The sequence below is a fragment of the Eulemur rufifrons genome, chromosome 20 (assembly GCF_041146395.1).
Source record: "Eulemur rufifrons isolate Redbay chromosome 20, OSU_ERuf_1, whole genome shotgun sequence".
Taxonomy (NCBI): Eukaryota; Metazoa; Chordata; class Mammalia; order Primates; family Lemuridae; genus Eulemur; species Eulemur rufifrons.
The window spans coordinates 47,314,151-47,332,525 of record NC_091002.1 but is presented as its reverse complement, the minus strand read 5'-3'; the positions used below and the strand labels follow the sequence as shown (position 1 = coordinate 47,332,525).

General features: G+C 44.3%; 1 protein-coding gene across 2 annotated transcripts; it reads right to left on the bottom strand.

The window, feature by feature from the left end:
- Window positions 1-1,280: 1,280 nt before the first annotated feature.
- RAE1 (ribonucleic acid export 1) lies at window positions 1,281-17,440 on the bottom strand. Of its 2 annotated transcripts, XM_069496636.1 has the most exons (13): window positions 17,297-17,316; window positions 15,076-15,185; window positions 14,240-14,336; window positions 13,545-13,649; window positions 11,689-11,781; window positions 9,248-9,334; window positions 8,207-8,293; window positions 8,015-8,086; window positions 7,003-7,110; window positions 6,445-6,551; window positions 6,285-6,360; window positions 5,509-5,703; window positions 1,281-2,447 (listed from the first exon to the last, which is right to left on the bottom strand). In XM_069496636.1, exons 3-13 carry the CDS (start codon window positions 14,327-14,329, stop codon window positions 2,361-2,363), a joined length of 1,107 nt encoding a protein of 368 aa, XP_069352737.1. In that variant the 5' UTR covers window positions 14,330-14,336; window positions 15,076-15,185; window positions 17,297-17,316; the 3' UTR covers window positions 1,281-2,360. The 2 variants fall into 2 exon arrangements, with proteins under 2 accessions (XP_069352737.1, XP_069352736.1); XM_069496635.1 differs by lacking the exon at window positions 15,076-15,185 and having other exon boundaries at window positions 17,297-17,440.
- Between the last annotated feature and the right edge of the window lie 935 nt (window positions 17,441-18,375).

Here is an 18,375-nt window from a genome sequence, read left to right as displayed (position 1 = left end):
CCAAACATAACAGGAAGGGAGAAGTACCCCTTCTGGTACACAACCCCAAATCCGAAACACCTCACGAAACACCTCCTTTCAGCACCACCTGTATACTCAGTCCTGGCCACCGGGCCTGCGTCCACAATTAGTTGGCCGAGGAAATGGCGTTACAAACGAGGAGGAGAAAAGCCTGGCAAAACCGAACGGAAAGATCAAGTGAAAGTCTCATGCTTACGGCGGAATCCGGGTGGTGGACAGAGGATAGGTGTATGTTCACCGTAAAAACTCCTCCAGCTTTTTGTGTTTGAAAATTTTCATAATAAAAGGTTGGAAAAATTAAGTGAAAGAGCACAGCGTGTCTTCCCCATGAGGTTTACATATTCCACTTTCGATGAGAGCAGTGCTGTTTTTAGCAGGGTGTACAGTAAATATTTAATGGCAGAATATGACTTGACATTTGTTAAAACAAAAAGTCAAAAGATTACACTGGTATCTTTTTGAATTAGGAGACGCCATCAAATTTACCAATACTTAATGAGCACCTACTGCATGCAACTTACAGCACAGGGATGATGAAGTTTAGGATGAAGAGTTCCTCGAAGACGCCACATACGTTTTAGGAGGCATGACAGTGTTTTGAGCAGTGTAATGATCTCAGTGAACGTTTAACTGGTCCGTCACCAGCAAACGCGCAGGGTGTGTTTGTGCTTTAGGTTCTGGGAGGTGGAGAGATGAGCCTGGCACACCCTGGTGGCGGCAAGGAGCTCCCGACTCCTGGTTTCTGGCAGCCCAAGTCCACCCTTGGTTTTAAGCAAATACTTTAAATTTGCCAATCACAAAAACTACCCCCTTGGTGAGGTAGCAAAGCCCAATCCTGGAAAAGAACACTCTAAAAGGCCCATGGTTTTAGACTCACTGGTTTGTCATTTTCAACCGGAGCCAGTCACCAGCCTGTAATAAGAGTAATGAAACTCCGCTAAGCTGAAGCTGACTAGTCTGGTCCCACCCTCAAATGAAAGTCGGCTACTGAGACCATCATGCTCGGATCTCTCCCCACGGCAGCCTTTTCTACTCGCTAGATCTTCTCGTATGTACAGATCATAAAACCACATGCCTGATTCATAAAGGGAAGGGAAAAATTAGCTGTAAACAGTTAACTTGAAAATTCACATTTTTCTAGTGCACCTGCCTTTTTATATCTAAAAAATAGATTTTCAGCTAAAAAAAACAGGGTCAAAGAGTTGGGTCTGAATTCATTTGTGAACTACCAAAGAATTTGAACCACTGAGCGCAGGCAGTCTCTTCCAGTAGAAAATTTTATTTTCATTGCTTTTTATGAGTAGGCAAACACATCTTACAGCATTAATACCAGAATTTCACACTCAACAAGTCAGAGTTCACACACCAGCCCCAAACAATAAGGCGTAAGAAGCATTTGGGATCATGGGGTAAAAATACAATAGACTCAAAAGTCAAACATTAAGTTGAATTTCATTTTGAATACTCACCAATCAGGAATTTTAAATTACTATGAAATAAAAAAGCAACACCAAAATGATCACTACTGGGGGCACATGTTCGGAGCAAAGCCCATGCAGAGGACCTGGGTTCTACCCTGAAAGACATACAAGTGTCACCCACTTGGGCCTTGCAAGGCTAACCCACAAAAGGCCTGTCACTCAGCACAAGGAACAGTCCCCACTTCAGAGTCACTAGGAAGTCTGCACAGCAGAACCGGAAAGCACAGGGGATGCTGAAGAAGGAAATGAAGGAAGTAAGAGAAGAACACATTCAAACTCTGCCCGCCAACACCTGGAGAGGCTGACACTCCACGTGGCAGAAATAATTGAACCTCAGGATTCCCTGTCCCCTAAGGTACAAGATTTCTGCATTTCCCAAAGGGTGTATGAAACCATAATTCAAAACCCAATGTTGATGCCAGGCAAGGTGACCATTTTGAGGTCACTGGGTGGGGCAAAGGGAGACAAGGACAAGGAAGCTGAGTAGGCAATCTTCAAAATACTTTATTACAAAATACAGTACAGGGTTCATAGACTGTTTTCCAATATTCTCTAATACATACACTGCTGAATGAAGCACTGCAAAATAACCTGGCATCGCCCTCAAAAATCTAACTTCTATAATAATTTCAATCCCCTCAGAGTTACAGAAAGACTCTGCAACAGGCAGTGGAATGGAGAGACGGCAAGTCGCCGTGGACAGCTGGGCTCTCGACTGCTCAACAATGACATGGTTTTCTCCAGGGGTTGAAATCCATGTCCGTGGCTGACAACCCAAAGCTGGGATCAAATTCGCACAGAGACGAGGCAGAGTGGAGAGAGAAGGACTCCAGACGACCCAGAAGTCTCAGGCTACTACTACTTCTTATTCCTGGGTTTTAGCTCTTCTGCTGCATTACGTAGGAAAATGTAATTTTTCTTTTGGGGATTATAAAACTCATGTCCCTAAAGAAGAAAAAAAACCCAATGAGTTTATTATTAAAAGCAACAGTTAGCATTCTGTGGCCGCTTTTTATCTGTCAAGTCCTGTGCTATGTGCTTGAAGCAAAATCTCTCAGGGTGCAGGGGAAAAAACAAGACAACAAATACACAAACACAAGTCAAATGGTACAAAAGAACTTTAGTCCTCAGAGGCTAAGGACCCGGTGCAAGTCTGTCATCAACACCCTGCTGGGAGGGACTGTCTTCATTTGTTTGTCTTTTCGGTACTGAGCCCCCTTTTAACACCCTACACCTTTAATGCTAAGATAACTGCCCTGGGGTCCCCTGGTCAGGACTGGCTCTGACCTGAGAGGGTTTCGCGGAGGAGAGGACACCTGGCCCATGACACGTCATAGGGATGAGGACCCAGGACGACCTGCCCACACGGGAGCAGTGGCACAGACACAGGCACGCACGGCAGTGAGCACGTCTGCTCGTGCCACGCTGGAGGGGATGAGGGAGGGCTGTGCAACGTCAGAGGGGCCCCAGTGTCAGGATGAGGCCAGACCAGGAAGGGCCGTGAACGGCAGGTTGAGGCCTCTGAACGTTACGCACAGGGACAAGGAAGCGTGTCAGTGGCGTGATGAGATCTGAGTTTTAGGAAGAAAGGCGAGTGGGGTGGACAAGGCAGACAATCCGCAAGAGTCAGCAGGCAGGTGGGCAGGGGATCCAAGGCCGGGAGAGCAGACGGGCGTGGCGCTGCAGAGCCGTGTTTCCAGCCTCAGCCGGCGGGAGGGCGCGAGCTGCCGTGCCCAGCTGTGACCACTGATTCCCACCACAACATACAAAGTGCAGCTTTTGTGAACAGCTATGTTCAAGCTAATAATATTAATCATATGTGATCACGATTTTATACCAGAGGTAATGGTCCTTAAACTGAGAACAATGAAAAATTCCTGAAGCAAAATTTTTCTTTAAACAAAGACTGGAATTTTTGTAACTCCCACGATAAATTGACATTAATTGCTTCGAGGAATTAGACCAGGTCAGTTCTAAGCAGCACTCAGTGCAGTGAGATTTCCTGCTTCTTTCAATTTACTACTATGTTTTTAGTGCTTACGATGCACGGAGCCCGAGTGTGATGTGAGTTGAAAGGCGGACGGGATGCAGCCGCTGTGCCGAGAGATTCAGTGAAGGGCCCCACGGAGGGACGAGGGCCTCAGCCCCCACGCAGGCCCCAGCCTGCACAGCCTCAGCCAGGCAGAACCAAAACCGCACACTCTCTTTGCAGAACTGTGTGCACGGCTGAAACAGGTGCGTGGATAAGCAGACGGTGGCATCCCCGTGCCACGGAATACGACTCGGCACTCAAAAGGAACAGACGAGCAACACACGCCACAGCACAGGTGAGTTTCAAAATCATTCGGCTCAGCAAAAGCAGCCGGGGAAAAGAGTACATAGTGTATGACTCCATTTACGTAGATTCTAGAGAAAGCACACTAATCTACAGTGACAGAAAGCAGATCCACGGTTCTGTGCACGCAAGGGAAAAATTACAGCACATACACGGAAACCTCTGGGGAAGACGAACACGTCTGTTAAACTCCTGACTGTGGTGACAGTTTCAAGGGTATTTACAGATATCGAAACTGATCAAATTGTATACTTTAAACACGTCCAATTTACTGCATTTCATTGTGCCTCAATAAAGTTGCTTTAAAAAAAAAAAAAAAAGGAAGCTGCTGCTAAGCAAGCCCTGGAAGAGAGGGACACAGGAGTAGCCTGGTGGGGAAACGGCTGGATTTCTCTGTCTTAAGAGAAAGGCCTCAGGGGCCAGGCATAGCCATCCTGCTGAGACTGGGAAACACCGAGAGAGAAGGGGGACAGGCCAGGAACTGAGTTAGAAACCACAAGTCACTGGCTTTTGGGGGCAGAGCCAGGGCCTCAAGAACAAACACTTGGAAAAACCCAAGGAACAGCTCAGGCTGAGACGGCAGGAGAAGGCTGGCAGGTAGGAGCCCAAAGGGATGACAGGAGGATGGCAAGCAGCGGCTGGAAGGAACCAGGAAAGATAACGGGAGAGAAACCAAGGGAGGAGAGCTCTGTAGAGGAGGAAGGGATGGACCACAGCGCCTGACACAGACAGGAGGGAAGCTCTGGACTGGACAAGGAGGATGTGGCCGAGACTGCTGAGTACGGCTCCAGGAGGCCAGAAAGTACCGGGCAGTGGACTGACAAGAGGCCAGAGGGCAGGGAACGAAGAGGGCAGGTGCTACCCACTCCCCCAGCAAGCTTAGCAGTGAAGGGCTACAGGCTTCTCAAGGCTTCCTGTGCACTTAGACACAGGGGAAGCAGCTGGGGACAGGGACAGAAGACGGTGGGAGAAAAGGCCAGCATCCAGAAACGGAGTGCGTGAGGCACCGCATGTGGGCTGGGCAATGGAGGCAGCGGTCAGCGAAGGTGGACGTGCGTGGAAGACACTATGGTAGGGGAAGGTCTAGGAAGCAAAAGGCAGAGGGGATGTGGGAAGAGAAAGATGAAAACCACAAACATAATGAAGGCGTATTCTTCAGAACTAACAGCTGAGAAGCCGGGAAAGTTGCAGGCAGGTTGGCAGATGACACACTTCGTGTGGGGTCTGGGCGGAGGACCGGAGTCTGCACGTTTCACCACGGCTTCACCATGGCTCCCAGAGGCCTCAAAAACTCAGCCATGGCCCTGCCAGCTTCTGACTCCCCAACCAACCAACCAAACAAAGCTGCATGACGCGCCCTGCGGTCCCCTCACGCGCTCCCGACTGCATGAATCACCTCCCAAAGCATCAGCCCCTCCAGCTTGCCCATCCTTCCGTACCCAGGGGCAGGGCAGCCTGTGACCGCTTACACTACCTGGCACTTCTTGTGTGCCGGGCTCTGACCAAAGGCTGTAATGAATCCCCACAACCCATCCAGGAAGCCCTATCTCCCCTTACAGGGCGGTGACAGTGATGTGAGTCCGGAGAATCACAACTCAAGCCTATGCTTTCCCAACCCAGAGCCTGACTCTGCTGCCTTAGGGCACCCAGAGCAGGCCTGGGAATTCTCACCTTTGACCAGTCATAGCTGGAAGCATACGCAAATATGTTTCCATTGTGATTGAAGCAGCAAGCCGATATCGGTTGATCTAACTGTTCTGAAGTTTTTAGTTTTGTTCTGGCATCTTTGTCCCAGAAGCTGAATCTACCGTCAGACCCCACAGTTGCAAGGGTGCCGTGAACAGGATGGAATGCGATTCCATTTACCTGCAAGGATTGATATACACAATGAGAAGCCAAGGCAGCAGATGGAGAAGCGGGTTTCGTCAATGCATGCTTCCCGTTAGAGTTAGGAAACCAAGTGCACACACACACATTTCATTTGAGCTGGCTGCCCACTGATGAGAAGAGAAACTAGCCACGCTTCCTGCATCAACTGCCAGCCCAGAACTAAATCTTGTCTCTTGTGATGAACACACATCAGCAGAAGTTAATGTGTGTATTCAGCAAGTACCACCGAGGCGCGTATCTCAGGAAAATGCCTTTTTCTTTTTTAGCAAACAGCCACTTCTCAGTCTTAGCTATGTGTGTAAACTGTCAGAGGAGGTAGAGACTCTCCCAAAACACCTTAAGCTTGCATTCAGAAATAAGAGAAGGAAGCCAGTCAATATGTTCATAAAAACAGAAAACCAAAGGCTACAGCATAAGCCATTTATCTCCAGACATGAATACATACAGGTTCTTCACTGCTCTTCAATGATTAATCTTTTCTGATCCCATAATTACTCAGCCACCTCCAAGTCAAGTTTCTAGATGTATTTTCAAGGTAAAAGTTTCTAAAAACATACCGCATAGATGTCTTGAGGAGCTGAAGTGTTGGTTCCGTTAGATCGATGACATTTAAAGGTAAAGTTATCTTTGGCACTGAAAAACAAAGGCCCACCTAAGTTTTCCTTTCTAAAAAAAAGTCTCAAGTGCAAGTTTGCAAGCTAGTTGAGTGCAACTTACGGATTTGGGGGGTTGATGTAGTGAATAGCAACTCTCCCCTCGATACTTCCCAGGGCAAAACCAGTTGGTTTGTTCTGTTTGTCTTTAAAAATAGCTACACATCGATGCTACAGTTAAAAGCAAAAAAGGACATTATCATGATGTAATACAAGATTTCATGACTAATGTGAAGGAAAATCATTGTTACCTGATTTTTAGGTTTTAGAAGAACCAGAAGCATATTACTTACATAGGATAAAGAAGCATTACTTTCTAACTTTTCGACACAGGGTCTTGCTCTGTCACCCAGGCTTGAGTACAGTGGCTTCATCATAGCTCACTGCAGCCTCAAACTCCTGGGCTCAAGCGAACATTCTGCCTCAGCCTCCTGGGACTACAGGCATACGTCACCATGCCCAGGCTAATTTTTAAAAAAAATTTTTGTAGAGATGGGGTCTCACTATGTTGCTCAGGCTGGCCTCAAAACTCCTGGCCTTAGCCTCCCAAAGTGCTAGAATTATAGGTGTGACTACTGTGCTCGGCCTACATACATGCTTCTTGAGTTGACTTATGACTCACCTGATGTTTCAGTGGAGATTCTATCCTCCTGAACTCAGAGGGTTGATTCTCTAACTGATAGACAATCAGGCCCCGCTCTGCAGTCGCCACCACGGCCATAGGGTATATCTAGGGAATGGAGGGAAGCAGAGAATGTGCTTTTTCATACCAATGTATTAGATCAATTTTTTAATCACAAAATTGTCTGAATTTTTTAAGTTTAATAATCCAATGATATCTACATGTTACACAAACCTAGAGAAATGGTATTTGAAAGTAGAACCTTAATATATTTTTAAAAGACTTGTTTTGTAAAACTAACTATAAAAATAAGTGAATATTTAGAAAATATTGCAGGAACTGAGAAGAAATAAAAATCACCTGTACTATCCCTCCAAACGATAACTGCTAACATTACAGCGTATTTTATCTGTGTATGTGAACTTCTGCGTAATTCCTGTCCTTTACTCAAAACATTTCATGAGCATCGGCCCACGTCATACACTAGAGGCGGCTGTCTACTGTTCCTCAAAGGAACCCAATGTTTTACTACATTATATAAGACAAAGACCATTTGCATACTTGATTATTTTTCTCATGATACATTCCTAAAAGTGGAATTACTGGGGCACTTGGTACAAAACTTTAAGACGTATGACTAAATGAACCGGCAAAGTTCTTCAGTTTCTATCCCACTCAGAGACAGTCCCCAAAGACCTAGTACCACACCACAAGGTTATGACAGGCTTCCCTACTGTCACACAATAAATGTCACACTAGGGATGGTATGTAGCTGGCTGCATATGTTCAAACGAGTGACCAAATACCTTGACACCCACGATTTAGTTAATTCTGGAATAAATGCAGCACAACAATCTCCCAATTTAAGATGACTGAGGCAATCTGAACTATATCTCTCGCACCTCTTACTAAAGTGAGAGGGAGTTTTAGATAACCTGCTAACTACAAGGTGCCATAGGGTGAGAAATGCTTGTTTTATAAAAGGAAATACACATTAAGTGATATTTCTTACCACATCAGCACAGTAACACCTTTCAGGGAGTTGCAAAACCATCATAGGATTTGATGATCGAGTATCCCAAAACTAAAGGAAAAAAAAAAAAAGAGGAGCTAGTAAGTGACCATTTGGAGCTGACATCCAAATGGCGTAAGAACAAACGCCGAGCTTGACTGGGCCATATGATACCTCAGCTGCATATCGTACCTTTAAAGTCTTATCCCAGCTCCCAGTCATCACACAGCTGTAGTTTGGAGCTTTGATCCAATGTATGGTCTTAACAGGAGCATCATGCTTTCAACAAGACAAAAATAAAACAGGTCAAGGTAAACGTAACAAGGTGCTAAACAGCTTTAGTTCTGGGATTCCAAGAGAAAGAACTAATTTAAACACTGAGGTCACAACAAATGTCAAAGGATAGTAGTGCTTCCCCATGACCAAAATATTCAATTTAACACAAAAGCGTTTTTGATTTTTATCCATAGTTAAGTAATATGTGAGAGTGAAAGTACCCCTCCCTAGGAAGATATTCAGCAATAACTAGGAGAGAACCCCACCAGTTTTTTTACTAAGGTGACAATAATTAAGAGATCAAGGTCATGCTTCTAGTACACAGTAGTATGATCTCAGCAGCGAGTGAAAATGTTTCTGTCAAGCAGCTCTTCCTGCACCCCAGACCAGGCTGGACCATCTGGGTCTAGGTTCTCTCACCTTCATTACCTCTGCCCTCTCTTAGCATTCTTCACACAAGAACCTGCCTATGTCCCTGAGCAGACTGTAAAAGCCCCAAGGGCGTGTGGAAGTGTCCCTCTTGCTCACTGCTGTATTTCTGAGCCCCAGTGCAGTGCCTGACAAATAGCAGTTATTCAATAAACACTTGCTGCATGGATGAGCAACGAAATGTAGCTGATAGAAGGCAGCCACACATGGGTGTGGGAATGGCAAACATGGGAATCTCAAGGACCACCTGGAACTTGTGTCTTTTATAGATTTTAACGTCACTAACGCCTTAGGATGCCATCTACACCTATATGGAAGACCCAGGACAAAACAATCTGAAATACTAGTAAGAGTGAGAATGGTTATAAAACTGGTATTTTTGTGCTAAAGAGGTTTCTGGTATATTAAGTCTAATTGATTTAATAGAGTCAAACTGCATTGTCTGTACTAGAGAACTACTGTAATTAAAGAATCATCACAATACTGGGTACCAGTCTCGTCCAGCCTTTTTACAGGGGCTTTAATTACCTGCGCGATCTGTATCGCTTGATTACTGTTGAGGTCCCACATTTTAGCAGTTTTATCACACGATGCCGTAAATACTTTGCTCCCATCCTAAAATAAAATATAGAAAATTTTGCATTCTAAGAAAAATTAACTCTCTATCTATATATAGGTATTATTAATAGGTTAGTTATACTGAGGCAAGTTTTGTTTTGCGATTTTTATTTTTCACCAAGTTTGGCTTTCATGCCTCAAGGCAAGTGGGTCTTTGGTGCCTCTACATATGTGGTTTCCACTCCCAGCTGCGCCCACTCCTCCCAGGCGAGCCCATGCTCCTCCTCTAAGGCTCTGCAGGGGAGGCTAAGCACATGGCTCTGGAGCCAGGAAGGTCTGGGCTTAGGCTCAGCCCCTCACTTGTTATGATCTCTCAAGCAAACCCCTTAACCACTTTCTGATTCTATGTAGATTTAATCTAGTTGTCACAACTTTCCACCAACTGTAATTCTTAATTGTTTCTGTATTTGTCCTAGGAGACCATGAGTTCCCTGAGCATAGGTCTGTTTGTTTGTTTGGCCTATTTTGATTTCCACTATATCCCCTGGGCTTAGCACACAATAGGCGCCGCCTGATAATTAACTTGGCAAAGAGGCGGAGCTGAAATTTGAAGCCAGGCTGAGCCTGGATGAGGCAATGCTAAAAAGCTGTAAGCATGTGGTTTACTTTTCTCTTTTTAAGATTCAGCCCAATTCTTGTCTCTTTTGTAAAGCATTCACGGAAGCCTTCCCAAACTTCATAGCTGCTTTCTGTGTTCTCTCCCGCCTGCACCATTCATCCTGCCTCCCTCAGAACTTAGCTCACTGAGTTCATTCCTGCGTTTGATCCCCCCACTAGCTGGGCTGTAACTTGGGAGACAGGAATAGGTTATATTCACTGTTATTAATAGAAATGCCACAGCCACTTGATAACATTTGAGCAACATAATTCCTCTATCAGTTCATTCTATTTCTTGTCATACTTTGTAAGAAACTTTGAAATTCTGACCCGTTACCCAATTAGCAAAGAAAGATAGGCAAAATAAATTAGAAATATTTTACATCTATTCAAGCTGCTACTTTACTACAGGAAAAGTAGGTTGCATCTGTAACGAACACTTTACTTTCCAAACTTCTCATATATCTACTAATTTAGTCTCATAATAACTCAAACAGGTATGTCAGGAATACATTTTATAGACTGACAAAAATGCCTTGAGAAGCCCATCACTGCTAATGAATAAAATGGGAGCAACTCTGCCATCTCAAAATATTTATAAATACAAGAATTATTTCTCATATATAAGCTAAATAAGATCAAAGAAATAATGATAAGATTAAAAAATGACAATGTAAAATAGAATTATTTGGCAATTTCTCATAGTTAAAACATACACTTACCATATGAGATAGCAATCCCACTGTTAGATATTTACCCGAGTAATGAAAATTATGTTCACAGAAAATCAGTATGTAAACATTTATAGCTGCATTATTCATAAGCACCAAAAACAGGAAACCCAATTGGCAGATGGTTGAATAAATGGTGACACGTCATAGAAGGGAAGACTACTCAGCAATAGGACAAACTGCCAACAATCACACGGATGGATCTCAAATGCAATGTGCAAAGTGAAGCAGCCAGACTCAAAAGGTTACACGCTACAGGATTTCATTTATACGACATTTTCATAAAGGCAAAACTTTAGGGACACAAAACAGATCAGTGGTTTCCAGGAGCTAAGAGTGGGAAAGATTTGACTACAAAAGGGCAGAAGGGAATCTCTGATGGATCTGCTCTATATCTTGAACATAATTCTATGCGTTTCTTAAAACTCACAGAACTGTACACTAAAAATGTTCAATTTTACTGTAGGGAGGCAAACCATACCTAAGAAACATGACTTAAAAAAAATAGGTACAGGGCCAGGGTGGGGACCCTCTGCAGGTGAGGGGCCTTCAGGCTTAGCTTCCTTAGCCTCACAGCACATCTGCCCCTGACTGTCAGTCAGGCCCCTTTGTATTCTCTCTTTTTTTGGGTTCAGCCACAGCAGCAGTGGTAGGAGGCGGGGCACACAGGCTCCCGACGCCAGCCTGAGGCCCTCTGCGGCCGAAGCCCATGCTGTGCTCCAGGAGGCTGCGCACTTGCCCTGGGTGCTTCACCTGCCCTGTTGGTTTCTCTGTAAATGGTCCCTTCACCAAAACACTCTCCCCAATCACACACACAAAACTTAATTCAAGAAAAGCTTTCAGAGAGAGCACCTAACTAAAGCTAACATTAAAAACATCAACAAATTACTATATTTACATTCAAAAACTTAGAACTCCTACAATGTAGATACACACATGCTAAATTGTGTTCAGATTATTAAATGTTCAGAACTAAACTGTACTTTAAGTGAAAGAGAACATTAGAAACGGAGTAAAACATACGTCACTCCAGCAGACATCCAGCACAGGCCCAGTGTGCATCTGCTGGGCTTTCGGGATGGTTTGTCCATTGTCTTGAACTTCCCAGCAGCGAACCTGTGGTAACAGACAAATTAATGCAAACAAAGCAATTCATGAAGTACTACCTACATTTAACACCTAATAATTAACAGGGTACAATTTAACTATACATGGACTTCTCATATCAACCTAATTATCTAACTTTAAAAACAAAGCAACTGAAATAAATATGCCAAGCAGCTGCTTTCCTTTCCCTGTGCCATTAAAACATACACATTCTACTGCTTACACCTAAAACTGCAGAGACTTTTTGCATCGCATCTACAAGATATGTCTTCTAAAGCAGAATGTCACTTACCCATTACCATCAGGACAATCAAGACCAAAGTGGAAACTTACCTCTCTGAATACTTTTTTTATGTAATTTTCCCCGATTATAAAAACAATGCAATTTACTTAGAGATTTTCTAACTACGACAAGAAAATAAAAATCATCCTAATCCCACCACAGACAAGCACAGTTAACAGCTGCATGTGCTCTCAAGTCTTCTTTCCATGTACACATATTTTCGTGAAAACACTAGATTATTCAGCATCTTTACTTGTCTCACCTGTATCATTAGTCTATTCATCTTTTAAACATTCTAACTTTTTTTTAGCAGCAACACAAGTGAAATATTTCCAGAAACTGCATGTAAAAAGCCAACTTGTTCAACCTGGACAATGCTCCTCCCTCTGTTCTCTCCTGGCCCAAGACCCACGGCCTCGCAGCTGCAGGCCAGTGTGGATCCTTTCCCAGACACCTGCACACCACAAACTGACTGTACTGTTGGATATCACAATTTTCACTAGCATCACGTTTTTATGACAGGCAATACAATACCCAGCAGTGGCAAGGAGCACGGCCCCTGAGTTGGACTGTGCTGGCTGCTGCCTCCTGCTTTGCCACCCAGACAGGTGATCTAAGGCCAGTTACTTTGCTTCCCGAGGCCTCAGCATCCAATTCATAAAATAGAAATGACAATAAGTTCACAGTGCTTTAGCTGTTATAAAGACTAACCTTAGACAATGCATATAATGTACATTATCAGATTTCCTCAAGTCCCAGAAGGGGAACCAATGAGACAAAGGGTATAAACTTAAGGATCTCTGAATAATGTTGCCAATTATCCTCAGAAGAGCTCTGCCAACTTATATACTTACCAGAAGCACATGTAAGGTTTCAGCTTACCCTTCCTGGTACTATTATTCTTTTAAATTTAATTTTATTAATTTGATAAGAAAAAAGAGTCTATTTTATAAATTTGCATTTAAGTGTGTGACTGGTTAAGTTTATTCTCCCTTTTGTGAAGCGCCTCATCACATTCTTTATTTTTCCACCCGTTTTTATCTTTTTTACACTATGATTTTTTTACCTGGTTTTGTACACAAAAGTAAGTACGATGTTGAAGGATTTGTGTCATCTAAGTTGAAGAGTTTAACATATGCCTAAAGAACACTTTCAGGATGCCAAAAGGGAAATTTGTTTGTGTGCGCCATCATGGATAACATTCATTCTTGACAAATATTACATTTGATTTGGGAATACACTTCAGCATACTGAACTACAGTAGGAATTTCTGAACAATGCAAATGATTGTGCTTTCCTAACAAAAATAAGCATTAAGAACAAGTGATGTTGCTGTTCAGAAGGGTTCACACCCTCTAAATTGATTTCTTTAAAAAGGCTATGCATAAGTCTTAACTCTGATTCACTCACTTGGGAAAAAATGGAACTAAAGCTAATCTTGCCCATACCAAGAGATACGTTATAAAACATGCATTTAAGGACCACTTACATCATTAGCCCACGATCCTGCAATAAGAAAGTTCCCAGGCAAGGTTGGTGGGCTAAAAGATAGACAACCAATGCTATCATCAGGAGAAGATGTTACTTCAATATCCTGGAGGGAAAAGTCAATGTTAAAATGTATGCATAATAACAATTTAATTCAAAATTGCTTTCTTTCTCACTAATCACCTAACAGTGGACTTTCCTTATGCTCACAAACCAATTGAATTGGACCTTTCCTTACTTTATTAAAAAGAGGAGTAATACACAAGCCAGTGAAAGCATTAGCACTGCCGGGACTGGAAGCAGCACTCTAAATGAATGTCCTCAGCCTTGTTTTCTACATGATGCTCCACAAGGACACTCTTGCCCCAGTGCTCAATCACAGTTTTCAACTGCCCTCCCTTCTCCCCAACCATGGAAATTCGGACTGAACAGTCCTGGGCCAGGCTCTAGGAATCTGCTGCATTAACAAGCATCTTGGGTAATTCTGGAGATGTGGCAAGTCAAGAGGAATAGGACACTGGTCCAGGGACACGTATTATCTGTGCTCCAATGCTTGAGAAAGTTGGGCCAGACAGAGTTTCAGAGCTTTCACACCAAGGGAGGCTCCCAAGCCATCTCAGATTTTCCTTCTGTCCTTGAAGTGAGAAACTCTGGCCTGAACTCTTTCTACAAACCCTGTGAAGCTTTGTGAGGTACCTTCATAGGGTTGTGATTATCTGTGGTTGTGCTGCCAAACATGCTGGTCCCACCAGTTCCAAAACCCGAGGTTGTTCCAAACAGACTCATTTTGGCCCTAAAAAATAATGGGAAACGTTAAGGACAGGTTCTTTCTTAAGTAATAAATATCACTGACAGAAAGTATAAAGACAATTCATCGAAGGGAAATATTCTAAATGGCTTGAGTCTAGGCTTCTCTTCAGAAGAGATCTAAATAAGCAATAAGCAGAGTGCTTTTTATTTATTTTTTTTAGAGACAGGGCCTTGCTGGAATGCACTGGTACAATCACAGCTCACTGCAGCCTTGAACTCCTGAGCTCAAGAGATCCTCCTGCCTCAGCCTTCCAAGTAGCTGGACTACAGGTGCGCACCACCATGCTTGGCTCATTTTTTAAAAGTTTTTCATAGAGATGAGGTCTTGTTATGTTGTCCAAGCTGGTCTTAAACCCCTGGCCTCAAGCGATCCTCCTGCCTAGGCCTTCCAAAGTGCTGGGAGTGATTACAGGCATAAGCTCCCACACCTGGCTGCAGAGTGCTTTTTAAAAATAAACTTTTTCAGAAAAGTTTTAGGTTACAGAAAATTGTAAAGATAGAATTGCCATACATTTCACATTCAGTTTCTCCTATTGTTAATCTTATATTAGTGTGGTACCTTTATCACCATTAATGAACCAGTATCGATACATTAGATTTTTTTTTTCAGTTACCAGCTAGAAAAATAAATTCTTTCATTCTTTACATAGTTAGTGTACCCCAAGAGTACAACAGTAAACAAGACAGAAGGTCCCCATTCTTTCTTTCATGTTTCCACTTACCAGGAGTTTGCTTTCTTCTTACTAATTTTTACATTAGTTTAGGTTTAGGTCAATGTCTCTGCATGAAATTTCCAAGAATAACTAGTCCTGGCAGCGACTCAGCAATTTCTCTGTAGGATGAATTTTAAAAAGTAATCCACTTTAATCCGCTAGACTACAGAACATCTGCCATTATGTTGTGCACGCTTAGCCAGCAAGAATTTCCCCTACCCCAAGGTTTTTCCTGGGTATCATGGTCAGCAGACCCATGAGGATTTGAACAGGGCCTCTGCCACTCACGAGAGCTGGGAGTCTAATCTGACGAGGCCTCATTTTCCTGCTCTGCAAACACAAAGAATATCAACACCTTCTCCAGGGCTGCTCTGAGGATCAAATCAGATTGTGCAGAAAATGCAGCGTCTAATGCAAAGTGGGTGCAATAAACAATTTTCTCTTCTTATTTCCTTCCAAGGAGAAAGTCTGTGTATTGTAACTCCCCGATGATTCACATACACTGATGCCACATTTTAATTGTTAACCAGTTAGCAAATTTTTACACCCAGAAGTCTACCGTGTCACCTTTCCAAAAGAAGCCCAACAGCTGAGTGCCATATTTGCTTGCAAGCATAACATCTTAAGACAACACAGAATGGAGAAACCGCAAGGAATTTGGGAAGGCACTGAATTTCCCCGGCTTCATAAAAAATAAGCATGTGCAGAAGAAAAGGTCAGAGCGACAGCTAAGAGCACATTTATACCTCAGAAAGCGACTTTGCGAGAGGACATGGTGCTTGCCAACCACACCTCTGCCCTTAAACGTAGAGATGTACTTGAAACACTATAGTTAACCGTGTGAATGAATGACAAGACTTCTGCAATCAGATCCAGGAGCCAGCTATATGGCTTTGGGCAAGTTATTTAACCTTGATTTTTCTCATCTGCAAAAGAGCGACACTAATATGATCAACTTCACAGAGTTCCGCACATACAGCGCCCAAAACACTATAGATTCTTAACAAATGTTACTTCCATTCTATTCCCCTTCTTCAACCTGAATCAAGTTGGGAGAGAACATTTCTACAGTAGGGATGAACTTAGGGAAAAGAACATGGTAGCAAGAGGCATATTCACGTGTTCATCAGCCCATTTGGACATGTTATGCTGAGCACTGGGAAGCTTCAGAAAGTTCAGAAGGCACAGGTACCTGTGGAATCTACCTAATCTCCTCTCACTTTCCCTCCTTGCTTTTCCATCCATTCCTTTCTGCCAGTGGACACTGCACGCTCATCCCTGCCCCCTCGCTCCACCCCGCAGCTGCCTCTTCAGATCGCAGAAGTTGCCTCCACAGAACTTTTTGGAGTGATGGAAATGTTTTAAAACTGCACTGTTGTGATGTTTACACAACTACATGAAATGCCCCAAACTCATCTAAACGTACACTTTAACTTTAAATGGGTAAAATTTTATGTTATGTAAGTTATACTTCAACAAAGCTGTCAGATGTATTCTTTTTAAAAGTCACCTACTTGGAGGCTTCCCTAATTTAACACAATCCAACCTTCAATCACATTCCCTTGTTTTCTTCACAGCATCCGTTACGACCTGGAATTTCTTCTTTACAATCAACCTCTTCCCGAACAGAATGCCGGCGCCAAGAGGGCAGGGACCTGCCTGGATTCTTGCCTTAAGGTACTCTTGGTCCCACAGCACAATGCCTGGGCCAGAGCCGCTAGTATTTAATAAATACTTGCCTGAAGAAATGCTGCCTGTACAACTGTTCACATATACATATACGATAAATACTTGGCTGGCGAAGACCGAAGCAGTTTCAGAAGAGTGGTAAGTGCTACGAAGGAAATGAAGCAGGTTGGCACGGGAGCGACTAAAAGAGAATGCCCTTCTGCGGAACAGTCAGGGAAGGCTTTTCCGAGCAAGTGACATGTGTCTGACGAGAAGCCACACATGTACAGGGAAGGATGGAGGCGACAGACATTGCTATTAACTCAGTGAGGCCCCTCCCCGGGCCTCACTTTCCCCAAGAGAAAAACGACGGGTTGGACCCTAGGTGACCCCCGAAAGTCCCTTCCAGCACTGACTTCGCTTCCAGGGGCCACTAATGAGGCTGGGTCAACGGTCCGGCTCGAGCCCCAGCATCTCGCCGCGAGGCTCTCCCAGCAGAGGGGATCTGGCCTCCGCGGACGCCATAGCGGCGGGTACCGAGGGGACGCGGCACGGGGCTTACCTAAGAGTCGCGCCCGGGCGGGAAGCGGCAGCGGGGAGCGGAGGGCACTGGGGAGCCTGAAGAGCTGTTTCGGCGCGGAGAAGAGGGCGGGGTGGCGCGTACGGGAACCCCAGGAGCCCGGGGTCTCTTCACACCGGCGGTGGAATCTGCCCCAACCACCACAAAGCAACGCGCATGCGCCCCGGAGCCACTTCCTGTATCTCCCGGAAGGCATCCAAGAAAAAGGCTCCTCTTTCCGCAAGGAGATTGCACATGCGCAAAAGCCCTGTTGATGGCGAGAGGAAGTCCTTATGCCAGCAGTTTGCGAATTGGTCGAAAGTTGGTGTAACCGCTGCAAGTTGCTAAGCGACCGGTTTTGTAAATCCGCAGCTTGGGCTAGTGGATGGCAGTTAGCTGTTTTCGCTTATGAATTAGCGTGTTTAAACGTCTGAAAAAATTCTGATTGCTGTCAATTCACGTGCAAGTCCATCCTCCGAGATGCTGCTGTCAAGCCGGCCGCCTGGGTTCCCGCCCTGGCCTCTCTGTTTGCAAACTGGGGTACCTTGAGCCACCCTGGGGCTCTTTGGGCCTCAGTTTCCTCCTGCATGTTGGGGATAATAATGCCTAACTTCCAGGCTGCTCTTAATTAGGGTCAAGTGAAATTAACACGTGAACAACTCTTGCTGAATGTAACATTCTCTAGAAATGTTGAGGGACTGTTATGACTCATACACAGGCCCACTCCACATATTTCAGCTTATTGGTGTTTCTTCTCCTTTTAGAAGTGTCTGAAGAAGAAAGAGGAGGAAAGAAAGTAGGTGGGGAAGGAAAGAAGAGAACCGAAGAGAGGAAGAAAGAGAAGGGAGGGAAGAGAGGGAAGGACAAAGCACGAGGAAGGGATCTCGTGAGGCTGTGGTGCAAACACTGGATCCTCTACTCTGCTCAGTGTGGTCTGCGTACCTTGACCTCCTCAGGCAGCTTTTGGACCTGTGGGATCTTGTTACATAATACAGATTCAGTAGATCCAGTGTGGGCCCGAGAACCCACATTTCTACTAAGCTCCCAGCTGAGGTTGCTGGGCCCCAAACCACAGTAAGGAC

Bases quoted from the DNA above. Each gene is read 5' to 3' on its own strand.
- RAE1 (XM_069496635.1), bottom strand. From the start codon at position 14,329: ATGAGTCTGTTTGGAACAACCTCGGGTTTTGGAACTGGTGGGACCAGC. The intron at 8,294-9,247 runs GTAATTAAAGCC...TCTTGTTGAAAG, and splicing joins AAGCGATACAGATCGCGCAG to CATGATGCTCCTGTTAAGAC. The intron at 2,448-5,508 runs GTGAGAATTCCC...TTTCTTCTTTAG, and splicing joins CCAGCTATGACTGGTCAAAG to GGACATGAGTTTTATAATCC.